At 58.9% G+C, this 13,373-nt stretch overlaps 1 protein-coding gene across 1 annotated transcript; it reads right to left on the bottom strand.

The window, feature by feature from the left end:
- On the bottom strand, positions 1-10,475 carry R3HDM4 (R3H domain containing 4). Its single transcript, XM_037504929.2, has 8 exons — positions 10,393-10,475; positions 4,385-4,539; positions 3,746-3,870; positions 3,231-3,354; positions 2,783-2,868; positions 2,260-2,345; positions 2,120-2,175; positions 1-1,026 (listed from the first exon to the last, which is right to left on the bottom strand). The coding sequence occupies exons 1-8, from the start codon at positions 10,473-10,475 to the stop codon at positions 923-925; spliced, it is 819 nt and encodes a 272-aa protein (XP_037360826.1). The 3' UTR covers positions 1-922.
- Positions 10,476-13,373: the final 2,898 nt, after the last annotated feature.

The raw sequence follows: 13,373 nt of genomic DNA on the forward strand, positions 1-13,373 counted from the left end.
CCCAAATGAAAACCTCACAGCCTGAGACCAGAGCACCAGAAATTTATTGAACTCTCTACTTTTTTCCAGCGCACAACAAGCCACGCACACACACGGGGCTGGGGGTGTCCCCATCCTGCTCTTGTGGACCAGGCCAGGGTGACCACCAGGACACAAATTAATGGTCCAGAGCCAGGCTGGGGGCCAAAGGGAAAGGAAGGGGCAGTCCAAGGGCAGAGGCTTCTGGCAGGAAGTCCTGGACCCCCAGGGAAACAAAGGGAGAAAGGTGGGGGAGGGGCATGTAGAGCAGGCAGGGCCCCCAGAATCACCAACAGGCACCAGGGGAGGAGGGCACACATCCCACAGAATTTGTAAAACCAGCCTTTAAGACACAGGTTCTGTCCTGGATTGCTGCCACATGCATGCATACATGCACACACACACACGACACAATGCTCCTGGGGTGAGGGGCAGCGTCCCAGAGCATCCCCCCTCCAAGCCAAAAACTGGAAGGGGTCAAGTAGGGACTGCAGTTTTCGGTTTTTCTTCCCAAAAGGAAAATTTAAAAATCTACAACAAATCACACCAAATTCATTAAAAGTGATAAAAACCTAGCCTCTCTCTCCTCAGTTAAGCTTCAGACTGGCAGAAAAAGCTGAATGAAGAAACATGAAGTGACCAGACCAGGTCTCCCCACCCAAATACAAGTCCCAGAGTGGGCATCTATAGGGCCAGGATCGTCCAGGGCAGCCCCAGCTGCCAATGTTTATCTGAGACAGCTGGGCAGGGAGGTGGCCAGGGTGAGAAAGAGAGCCACCCCAAGGGGAAGAGCAGGTTTCTAAGGACAAATTCTAAAAATAATAAAATAATAAAAATATTTTAGCGGAGGATCGCAATGTCCTGGCGCCGGGTGAGGTGGTGGGCGGGGGACCGGGGACTGTCATCAGCTGCGTTGTTCCAGGTAAGCTGACAGCAGCAGGCCCGGAGGCAGGAAGTCCAGGTGCCGATTGCTGACCTTCATCTGTCGCTTGCCCTCCAGGTCAGCACCTGGGAGAGGGGAGGGAGGAGGAGGAAAGGATGAGGATGGTGGCACAGAGGCTCTGCAGCAGGATACCAGGAGGGCAGAGCCCTTAGCCCTTCCCTGCCAGAGGTACTATAAGCTACCAGTTGGGGTCTGGCCCACTATAACCCCCCAAGCCCCAGGATGTGGCTCACAGAACAGCTAACCCTCCATGAGTATCCTCACCTGCAGCTAGTTTCAACTTCTGCTGCTTCTTACCCCAAGTTTACACGGCCACACTGACACATAGGCCATGGCCAAGTGGACATCTCACAGGGCTTGAATGAGCATCCCACCCCCTCCCTGGTTTCCCCACTTCCATCCCAGGCCTCAGGGGTAACTCTGAGGCAACAGGCCCAGGTAGTCCAGCCCCAGCCAGCCTCCCCCTCCTTCACCTTCCCTCACTCCAAAACACGAGCATGCCGTGCCCAACCTGAGCTCAGTTCCCTCTGAGTCTTTGCCCCTGATCCTCCCTCTGCCACCCCCAGCAAGGCCCTCGATGCTGAGTCTGTGCGAACAAAGCAAACATGGGGACTGTATCTCCATCCCCCCAGGAATCACCCAGGGTGGCTGGCCATCTCATCTCCAGGCAGGAAGCAGAGAGACAGGCCTGGGGAGCATGGACACCATGGGGCTCCTGGGGTCAACCAGGACCTGTGAGGACCCTCCCTGGAGGTCCCCAAAACCATCCCCCACTGTAAGAGGGGAGCACAGGCCCCAGGAGGTAAGGCCTTGCCAGAAACCATGTGTGGTATAAGTTGGGGGGAAGGCTACTGCTAAATGAGAACCCGGCAGTCCCCTGATTTCAACTCAGGGTTTGTAGAGACCTGGCTTCATGACCCCACACCAGCCCTTCTCTCCCTTGACCAGATGCAGAGTGAGGGGTGTGTGTGTCCACAGCACCATACAGCATGTGTCAGGGACAGGGGGAGCTTCTCAAGAATTGATGCTGCCCCCTTTGCTCAGGCTGCCCCTCCTCCCCAGAAGCCTCCCACTGAGTAATCAAAGTATTAAACCCCAGATTCAGTTTTCCAGGGCTGAAGCACCCAACTCAGGTGCGGGGTGCCTCCAGACACTTACTGGCCGAGATGAGGTCCATGTACTGGCACACAGCATGAAGCAGGAGCCTCTCGAAGCTGTGGAGAACTGGCAGTGAGTGGCCACGACCAGAGCTGGCCACTGGGGGTGGGGGAGCTAGCTGTGCCCACTCCACCCAGTACCTGTTGTCCAGCATGGCTGTGTACACAGACTGGGGGGACACGGAGAAGAATCTCAGCAGTCGCTCCTCCCAGGTCTCCAGAATTTCCTGCAGGGGAGATGGACCAAGGGTCAGAACAACGGTGGGACCGTGGCCAGGTTGTCCATGCCTCCCATGCCAGGGGCAGCCTCCAGAGCCCAAAGATTTGGATTCAAATATGGTCTGTGACCTGCTACAGGAGGCGACTTAACTATTTCCAAGGATATCACTTAGGCCCCTCTGTACCTTTGAACACCTGCACCTGGAAAACCCCTATACATCCTGCAGTGCCCACCTTCACTGCCCCTGCCCCTCCATCCTCAAGAATAGCCTTTGCCAGACCCCGGGTCCTGCTCTCCCACCACATTAGTCTGCATCCCACCCTGCCTCCTGGAGACGACCCTGCAGGAAACCAGCCTCCCGTCCTTCCTTCCCTTGCGGAGACGCAAAAACAGGTCGTGCAGACTAGGCAGGTGGGGGTTAGCCGGAGTCAGCCTGGCACTCACCATAGGGATGCGGCTGCGCTTCAGGATGGCCCGCAGCCGCCGGCTGATGCGCTGGAAGCACTCGCGGGGCGTGTAGGCCGGGTCCTCTGCAAGAGCCACAGACCAGCTCTCCCTACCCCTCCTGCTCCACACCGGGCTCCGCCCCCCACACCCCGACTCTCCGCCAGGGGCCCTGGCCCCGCCCCCAGACACACAAACACACACACACTCCTCCCCTATCCTTGGCCTCCACCCCTATACCTCCCCTATACCTCCCCTCGCCCTCCAGATTCCTCCCGTCCCCAGCCACACCCACACGTAGGCCCCGCCCCGCCCCGTGCCTGGCCCGCCCCACCCGCGCCTGGCCCCGCCCCGCCCTGCTCCAGGCTCCTCCCTAAGCTCACTCCGGCAGAGCCAGGCCAGGGCCCACCCATCCCTCTGGTCCTCCCACTCCCGCTGAGGCCCGCACCTCTCCGCCGGTCCTCCCCGCGGCCAGGACCCCTCCTCCTCGCCTTGTTCCTGCCCTCATCCTCCAGATAGCGGAGCACCCGCTCCTGCTCCTCCCCAGAGCGGTTCATAAAGTCGTTCCAGACCTGAAAGAGAGGCAGACAACAGTGACTACACACCCCGGGGGGCCCCCATTTAACGTTCCCCCCAGCCAATGTGGAAGGAGGGCCACAAGTACATGGACACACCCCTTGTGGACACCTTTGCCCACTGGACTGGCAGAGCCTTCATGGAGCACCTGGAATCTGCCGGGGTGGCACAGGGCATCAGTATGTCAAATACCCCCCCCCCATGAGTCATTAATTTCAAGCGTGAGGAGCGGATGCATCCAGGTGCTGGAAGACTATGAGCCAGTGAGGGGAGCCTGAAGGTGGCTGAGGGGGTGTGCACCGAGGACAGAGGGGACACGTGTTCTTGGTGGAAGGACCGGCATGGGCAGTGCCTGGTGTGGGGGCAAGCGAGGGATATGGGGCCCACCTCCACGTAGGTCTCGTTGTTGCAGGCCTCTGCGAAGATGCCGGGTGCCGCTGGGGGCGCCAGGTCGCCTTCATCTGGACCAGGTGTGCCCCCGTCTGTCTCCAGCAGGGTCAGGAGGTACTGGGCTACATGGAAACAGATTATGTCTAGCCAAAGGGGCAGCATTCTGGAGCCCCAGGATCCCTGGGGACCCCAGGACCATCTTTCCTCTCCCTTTCACCTGTTGCTGCCTGCAGCCTCTGTTTAGGGCTCTTACTCTCTGGCTCACACCAATGCTCCCCACCACTAAGCTCCAGTTACCTTTCCCAGAAGGCACAGCCTCAAGAACTACTACCTATCCCGGGCTTGATGAACTCCTACACACCAGTTAAAACCCCACCCGAGGGCCTCCCCTGGTGGCGCAGCGGTTGAGTGCTGGGCTGCAAGGCTGCCCACAGCCTCTGTAGCACCGGTTCGTTCCCTGGCCACTGGCGAGGGTCCCACACAAAAATAAATAAAATAAAACCCCACCCGAGATGCCCAGGCTCCTCTACCCAGCTTAGGACCAGGTTCCTGGCCAAGGCAACAGGTAATGCCAACATGCACACCAATCTTCTTGAGGCCCAAGGGCCCCCAGGAGGCGTCCCAACCCCTGCTCACTGTTCTCCAGGCGCTGGAGGCTCTTCCGCCCCTTGGCCTTGGGCACAAGATCCGAGTTCCTCACGGCCTGGTTGATGAAGTGCTGCTTCCGCTTGGAGGCTGACAGCCTCTTCACCTGGGAGCTGGCCAGAGCAGGCAGGCAGCCTGGAAGGGGCCTGTGGGTGGGGTGGGAGTGGGGAAGTGTCCTCAGAGCCAGGACAGGCCGGGGCCCCCAGGAAGAGCCCTGCCATAGCCACCCTACCATCGCTGTCTCCCATTTGCCCTTCCTCAGCCTCGTGGAGCTCACCCCCACCACATGTAGGGCTGGACCTTAAAATTTCATTTTTTTTTTTTTAAAGATTTATTTGTTTATTTATTCATACAAGCACTGGGTACAGTCAGAAGCATGGGAGGGTGAGAGAATCCACCAGAGCCAGAGCGGGGAGCAGAGCAGGCAGAAGGACCGAAGTACACTGCTGAGGGGAGCAGCGGGCGGCAGGAGAGGTCTGCGCGCCATGTGGGACCCTCCTCTGGTGGCCGGGGAGCAGCCGGGGATAGAACCAGCGCTGCAGAGGCTGTGGGCAGCTTCGCAACCCAGCACTCAACCGCTGCGCCACCAGGGAGGCCCAAAATTTCATTTTTTTAAAGATTTATTTATGTATACAAGAACTGGGGTACAGGCCAGAGGTGCGGGTGGGTGTGTGTGTGTGTGTGTGTGTGTGTGAGAGAGAGAGAGAGAGATGATTCATCAGAGACAAAGTGGGGAGCAGAACAGGCAGATCTACCAAAATACACTGCTGAGGGGAGCAGTGGATGAGCCAGGAGAGGTCTGCTGCGCCAGGTGGGCAGTTCCCTGGCTGGGGACAGAACTTGTGCTGCAGTGGCTACAGATAGCTTCATAACGCTACGTCTTTTTATTATTTTAAGAACGGGGGTATAAGCCATAGGTGCGGGGGTGAGAGGATTCACCAGAGACAGAGTGGGGAGCAGAACAGGCAGATCGATCGAAATACACTGCTGAGGAGAGCAGCGGGCAAGACAGGAGAGGCCTGCTGCATCCGGTGGGTGGCTCTCTGACGGGCCGGGGATCTTAGGGCTGCCTCTTAATCCACTTGCGCCACCAGGGAGGTTCCTTAAAATTTCATTTTGTTTCAAAATTGTCACTTCAATTAGGAGGCATGAATTGTGAAGATGAACTGCTAGACAGAGGATCAGAGAAACTAAGACACTTGCCTGAATTCACACGGGAGAATAGTTGCTCCCCAGCCCCCCAAAGACTTTCAGATTTCAGCTGCAAGCTAAGAGGCCCAGTCTCAGGACTTGAACATCGGGTATCCTCTAGGGGCTTCTCAAGAGACTAAACTTGACCAAGCACCCCTGCCTCACCTCCCTACCCTGCTTACCCTCCCACCCCCTGTAGCAGCTTAAGGCCAGGTACCCCCACCCAACAATGTGCCCAGGGGCCTGGACTAGGGAGGGCTGGGGAGCTAGAGTGGACCCCCAGGAGCTAATCTGCTCTCCTCCCAGCAAATGGCACTAATTGTGGACAAGGATTAGCTGGCAGCAAGGTCTCCCACTGGGGACTAGAGGAGGCCGAGGGAGGGAGCAGGAGGGAGGGTCTACATGGAAACTTCTGGCAAGAAGCTGCAGGGTTTCCTGGTCAGCGCCTGATGATCCCAGACCACAGGCCAAGAGGAGGGTCCTCCCCAGGCTCCAAATCCTCACACTGTGGGCCAATGGTGGATTCTGACCCTCAGAGGGTTGGGGGGGTGCCAGGACCCCCTCCCCGCCCCTACACAGGCACAGTCCCATCTCCTGGCCTTGGCACACTGTGCCCCACACCCGCTGCACACTCTGCCAGGCTCCGGCCGGCTCCCGTGCTCATTCCTTTGAGTTTCTTTCTATTCAAGCCTCGACAGTGAGACCCTGAATCCCTCTCACATCCCACCGCTTTCAGGCTCAGCTGTGGGGGCAAAAAACAAACAAATGAAAAATATCCCATTGCTTTGTTTTTCTGCACTGATGACTGATCACCTCTCCCATTAGACTGTAACCTACACAGGGGCGGGATCTGGTGCCCGCTCTAACCCTCGACACTCGCCACACCCGGCATGTAGTAGGTGATCACGAAAATAACTGCCCGATCAGTTATCAAAAAATTGCACCCAGGCTTTCCCAGTGTCCAAAGTTCCCAAGCCACACTCTCCAAACCACCAAAGGCAAAGGCTCTAGGAAATTCTCGTTGGGTAGAGACAAGACGCCTGGAAGGGGTTAGATTGTGGTGAATGTCTGTGTATGTGTAAAAAGCTTTCCGCCTCAGGTTTGTGCACTGCATGCAGTGGCCATTCTATCTGGATCAAATAGTAAAGAGGCTGGTGAGACCCAGCACCATGGGTGGGAGTAGGGCAGGGGAAGGTGCAAGACAGGTAAGTCAGGGATATACAGGATACCCATCAAGAAGAGGCATGGAGGGGCCACCCTGGTGGCACAGGGGTTAAAGTGTCAGCACTATCAAGCTATCGCCAGCCACTGCAGCCTGAGTTCGATCCCTGGCCAGGGAGCTGACCCACAGGCGTAGCAGACCTCTCCTGTCTCCCCGCTGCTCCCCTCAGAGTTTATTTTCATGGATCCGCCTATTCTGCTCCCCACTCTGTCTCTGGTGACTCCTCTCACACCCGCACCTCTGACCTGCACCCCAGTTTTTGTATGCATAAATAAAAACAAAGAGGAGGCATGGAGATCCTGGGCTCTCAGCCACCATGCTTCACTGTCTGACCCAGAACCTCAGTTCACTTTCAGCAAAGTGGGGGTAAGAACGGCCCCTGCAGCTGCCTGTATGTCTGGGAGGGGCACATTGAGCCAAGAAGGGCCAGGACAGATACCCTCCTCCGTCAACCCATATGCCACCAGCTTAGTTTCCTCCTGTAACTGGGAGCTCACGGCCTTGGCGACAGGGCTGATCACAGCAACATCCCTGGGTTGAGTGATCTCTACACCATCACCCCAGGAGGCAAGTACTAACATTTTGACGCCCATTACACAGATTAGCAAATCAAGGCACAGAGTGACTATCCCAAGCTCCATAGCTGTGAAGAGGGCAGCTGACACAGCACATGGCAAATACAGGCAGCACAGAGACAAGGACTCGAGGCTGCCCTGACAACTCCCAATCCAAGCCCCAGATTCACTCAGGGCCTCCCCAGGGCCCCAAGACCTCTCTCTCCACCCCAGCAGCTGGACAGAGTCCAGGCTGGTGGCCTGGCAGTGCCCGATAAGAGGCCACATCCGGGAGGGGGAGATGTTGGGAGCCATCAGGGTGGGGTAGGGCTCCAGAGAGAAAGCAGGCCCCAAGGGCACCAGGCTCCACCACAGCCTTGGATCTGAACACGAACACTCCGCAGAACCACTCGGGTTTCTGCTTCCAACTGGGCCCACAGAGATCCAGACCACAGTCCACTCAGCTAAGATCAGACTGGTTCCTCTCCTGCTCCACCACCAAGTGTGGCTCCCCAGCACCCCCCAGGGCAAGGCCCAGCTACTCCTGGGCCAGGTGTTGGAGGCCCCATCCATTCCCAGACCTAAACAGGCACTGTGAGAACCCCACTCGTGGCTTCAACCCCACTCGTGGCTTCTCTACCATCACAAAATGAGTCCCACCACCCAATCATGCTAAGTTCAGCCAGATTCCACAGGTGACAAGAAATGTGGCCTCTAGGGCAGACAGCAGGGCCTGGGCCCCTGCTCAAAACACAGGGCAGGGCCACAAGGGGCAGGGCCAAAGCAACAGCTCGTGAATTCCCAGCGAGTCAGACTACTGATGAACGCTAAAGGGGTAGGGGCCTCCCTGGTGGAGCAAGGGGTTAAGTCTCAGCACTATGAAGCTATCACCAGTCACTGCAGCACAAGCTCGATCCCCGGCCGGGGAGCTGACCCACAGGGCGCAGCAGACCTTTCCTGTCTCCCTGCTGCTCCCCTCAGCAGTTTATTTCCATGGATCCACCTCCTCCCCACTCTGTCTCTGGTGAATCCTCTCACCCCCCGCCCCTCTGGCCTATACCCCAATTCTTATATGCATAAATATATTTATTTATTAATCTTAAAAAAAGGAAAGCTAAGGGGGTAGCAGGGACAGAGGTATAGACTTCACGTAGAATAGACCTACATACCTCACCACACACACCCAAGCCCATCTCCTGCCTCACCCCACTCCTGGCTCCAGCCACAGGGGTACCTTCACGGTGCCACAAACTCACCAGCAACCAGTCCACCTCAGGGTCTTTTTTTTTTTTTTTTTTGGTGGGGCCCTTGCCGGTGGCTGGGGATCGAACTGGCGCTGCAGAGGCTGTGGGCAGCCTTGCAACCCAGCGCTCAACCGCTGCGCCACCAGGGGAGGCCCGCACCTCAGGGTCTTTGCACATGCAGAGCCCACCCCCTAAAGCAGCCTTACTCCGGCTCATTCTGGTTTCTGCTCCCAGGAGAAAGCGCCCCACTCCCACCCCTCCAACACCCCCAGTAAGCCCCGCTGCCCTGCTTCACTAGCTCTATCTGAAACCGTCGGTCCTCCGACTTGTTTATCCTGCCTCCCTGCCTCTGGACACGATGTCCTTTTGATCCCTGCTCTGTCCCAGCACCTGGCCCAGAGTGGAGTGTCCCTTGACTGTTTGTTGAATGAATACCTGAAGTCTGTTTACACCCTCACCCAAGGGTTCTGCAACACCCAAAGAGATTACTTTGTAGTTGGGGAAACTGAAGACCCAGATAGGGCAAGTGAGGCTTCCCCGTCCCAGCAGGCCTCAGGAAACATCTGCCCGGCAGCCGCTGTCACTGTGAAGGGTGTCACTTCCAGGGGTGGGAGTGACTGCTAGGTCAGGCTGGGATTGGGGAGAACAGGCCCTTTTGCCCTGCCCCAATCCTGTCCACTGAGGGTTTTGAAATGGGGCCGTCGTAACACCTGCTCCCGGGTGGAAAAAACACACCTTCTCTGTCCAGGCCCCTCCCCCCTTGAACCGGCAAGAGAGGAACCTACTCCCCGGAGGAGGAAATCCAGGAGGCTCAGAGTGACTCAAGTCGGGTGGGGCTGACTGGGGTCCCAGCAGAGGCCAACCCCCTGCAGGGGGGTGAGGGGGCAGGGCAGAGGGACCACCTGGGTGGTCAGAGCCCCTTGAAAGGGGCATCAGCTCTTTGGGATAAATACCCACACATGCAGAGACCCCACGGCCTCTCGCCAGGTGGGGAAAATAACAAGGAAAACAACAAAACGATGAAGTCTTTTTAAAATAACACCACGTGTAAGACCATCATTAGGGGATGGTCCTTCGGCGGGCAGGCCACCTGCCAGGGCAGGGTTCCTGCGCCCAGGGCACTGCCACGGCTGTGGCTCGTTTTAGAGATGGGGCAACTCGGGCCCGGAGGTGGGGGGCGCTGCCAGGTGCCGGCTGTCCGCGGGGGCGGCACTGGAACCCCCGCAGGCAGCCCACGGCCAGGCCGCCCCACTGCCGGGCGCTGGGGTGCCCTGCCCAGCCTGCACGTAAACACCGGGGCCTTGCCATATGGGGTCTTTATCTTGGGGCGCGCAGGCACCTGACGGCCCGGGTTTTAAGCGCCCCTTTAATATGGGCATTTACCCAAAGGCAAACAAAGCCGGTCCACCCAGCAGAGGTTGGGGGCGCTGATACCCCACGTGGGTACCCAGGGGCGGCTGGGGGTGAGCCCAGCTTGGGGACGGAACCTGGGGGTCAGGACCCGGGCACCCCAGCCGCGCTCGGGCCGGCGCGGAGCCCCAGCTGTCGGGGCCGGCGGGGGCGGCGCCGGGGGCGGGGGGCGCCAGCAGCCCGGACCCCGCGGCCGGCGCGCGAGCACGAGCGGCGCGACCCCCGCCCCGGCGGCCCCCGCCCCGCCCCGCTTCACCCCGGCCCGGGTCCGGGGCGCGAGCCGGGAAGGGGGCGGGGCGGGGGCCGCCGCGGAGAGGCGCCCGCGCGAGGGAGGGGAGGGAGGGGTCCCCGAGCCCGGGGCGCGCCCCCCGCGCTCACAGCGTCCGCCGCCGGCCCGCGGCGCCCTCGGCGGGGCTCGCCGCCTCCTCCGCGCCGCCCTCGGGGTTCTCCAGCGCGACCATGGCTCGGCCGCCGCCGCCAGCGCCGTCGCCGCCGCGGCCGCCACCCAGCGAGGCCGCCCGGCCCGGCAGGAAGTGACGGGACCCCGGGGGCGGGCCGGGGCGGAGCCTGCAGCCCGACGCCGGCCCCCGCGCCCCCCGCGCCCCCGCCGGCCCCCGCCGGCCCCCCGCGCCCCCGCCGGCCCCCGCGCCCCCGCCGGACCCCGCCGGCCCCCGCCGGCCCCCCGCCGGCCCCCCGCGCCCCCGCCTTCCCCGCCGGCCCCGCGCCCCCGCCGGCCCCCCGCGCCCCCGCCGGACCCCGCCCGGCCCGTGGGGAGACTGAGGCGCGGGGGGCAGGGGCGCAGCCACGTGGGGGGAGGCCGGGGGGGGGCGCCCGCCACAGCCCGCCTCGCTAGGGCTCGGGCCTGAGGACAGACAGGGAAACTGAGGCAGGGTTGGGGGCGGTGGGGTGGGGGCGACCGTCCCTGAGCCGCCACTCAGCTGCTGCAGGTCGGATGCGCCCAGAGGGGAAGCTGACGCGCCGGGGTGAAGAGGGGGCTGTCCCTGTGGGCAGCGGGGGACAAACAAGTGACCCCTGAAGCCCCCAGCAGCACCAGGGCTGTCCCCCCACAGCCTCCTCCGCGCCTCCGTGGAAGCGCAGCCTCCGGGTACCTCAGGTTACTCATCTCTAAAAATAGGGCAAACAGCCCCCTCTTCTTTTCCTTTTGGGGTTTGGTCCTTTAACAAATGCCCTCTGTGTCCTGGGCCTGGTATTGGCTGGGGACCCCGTGAGCAGGACCCATTCCCCACTGAGGGGGGTGGGAGAGAGGAGGCCTCTGGGGGGGTGGGGGGGGACCGGCAAGCTACAAGTAGTGGGAAGGGTGTTCCAGGTAGATGCAAAGGCCCTGGGGCATCTGCATGGCCAGAGCAGGGCCACGTCCCCTACGCTGGGTGGGGAGGTGCAGGAACAGAGACAGAGGGGAGAGCCTGATTTGGTTTTCACCCCCAAGGTATAGGGAGCCATGGAGTTTGCAACAGAGAATCAAATGTGCTCTAGAATCTAAAACCCACTCTTCAGGAGTGGCAGGAGTTATCTAGAGCACTTCAAGAAAATACATTTCAGCCTAGAATTGTTTAGCCTGCACAGTAACATTCAAGATAGAAGGACGAATAGGGAATTGACGGAAAAACAGTAAAATTGGGGCCTCCCTAGTGGCACAAGGGTGAGTCTCAGCACTGCGGGGCTGTGGCAGCCACTGCAGCCCGAGTTCCATCCCCAGCCAGGGCTCTGACCCACAGGGCGCAGCAGACCTCTCCTGTCTCCCCGCTGCTCCCCTCAGCGGTGGAGTTCAGTCAGTCTGCCTGTTCTGCTCCCCACTCTGTCTCTGGTGAATCCCCCCACTCCCCACACCTCATGCCTGCACCCTGGCTCTTGCATGCATAAATAATCTTTTTTTTTTTTTAAAGATGAAAACAAATACTGGATAGTTACACAGCAGATGATTTGAAAAAGTAAAATACAAAAACCGGTGGGCATTCATGAACATGACGAGGGCTCTGAGGCTAAGGGGAGGGAGGGAAAGGGACAAGGGGATATAAAGGATTTTGGTGGGGAAAAAATAAATTCCCTCTCAGTCTACAAGAAAAAGAAATGGATACTGCCCACCAGATCCAGGCTGGTAGAAATTGCACAGGATAAATAACTCAATTGCTTTCATAAATAAAGAGCAAGGGTGGGGGATAAAAGGAGAAGGAATTATTAGAGGGCCCAAAAGAGCATATACTGTCTGAGTTCATGTAGATACATGAGAAAAAGAGGCAAAAGAAATAGCAATGCAAGTCCGGAAAGAAAGTTCCTCTGGGGGAGTAGCTGGAAGAAGGTTCTAGGGAATAGCAATGTTTGGTTTCCTGGCCAAATCCATGAAGACTGACTGCTCAGTGTGCACTGACTACATGGAGAGGAAGGAGCAAATTCCAGAGAATTCAGCCTGAGCTTTACCCAGATTCTTGGCCCTCTCTCTTCTTGACACCCATCTGGCCCCACACTCTGGCTGCTTCTCCTTGCTCTGCAGACCCCCTATCTGGAGGACCAGATGCCAGCTGAGTGCCCTCCTAGGCCCTGGCACTCAGTAGCTTGGACCTTATCCTAGCCTGTTCCTCTATACCACTCAAAAGGATTTTTCCTCTTTTCTCGTTGTTTAGGCCATTGCCAGTAATAATTCTGAAAGTATAAACAGGATAAACAGGAGCTCGCTCTCCCTCCCCAGCCGCCTAGTACTTGTCTTTGGAGCTATCACTTTCATTTGATGCTAAGCCTATTTATTTATCCTCCCTGCTCCCAGATTTAATCTTCTCTACACAAACAGCACCGTCCTTTTCTCTGCCTTAAACCTTCCGTGACTCCCCAGTATCAGGGACAAATCCTTCCAGCCCACACTCAGGGCCTCCGCTGAGGCCAGGCTTCCCTGCCGCCCTCCACCTGCCTGGAGCAGTCAAGATCACTGCCTCTGACAAGTTACACTCCCTAGTGTCTGCCTTTGTCCTGGCAGTTTGCCCTACAGAATCTCTGTGCCCTGGTTAGGATGCGTCCAGTCTCCATACACCCACCTCTCTTCGCTCTACCCCAACTCCTCCCCAGACTGTACCCTCAAGTGCTCTCTTGAGACCACGTAGGGGAGGAGATGAGGAGAGACTGTGGCGCCAGTTAATGGAAGGGACGCAGCAGGTGGGGGAGTGGAGAGCTGCTGCTGGTGAGGCGGGAAGGTGGGCACAAGAGGGGGGCGCCTTGTATAAAGACACAGCAGCTGCTGACTGGAGCAGAGGAGCCGTCTAGCCCAGTGGAGCCACTCTCCAGGCCCAGTGGCCTCCCATCTAGACCCTTGGGTGCTTGGTAGGCTAGGCTCATACCTGGCCAGTGGGCGG

Source organism: Talpa occidentalis, unplaced genomic scaffold, assembly GCF_014898055.3.
Source record: "Talpa occidentalis isolate TD23 unplaced genomic scaffold, MPIMG_talOcc4v2.1 talOcc4.12, whole genome shotgun sequence".
NCBI lineage: Eukaryota > Metazoa > Chordata > Mammalia > Eulipotyphla > Talpidae > Talpa > Talpa occidentalis.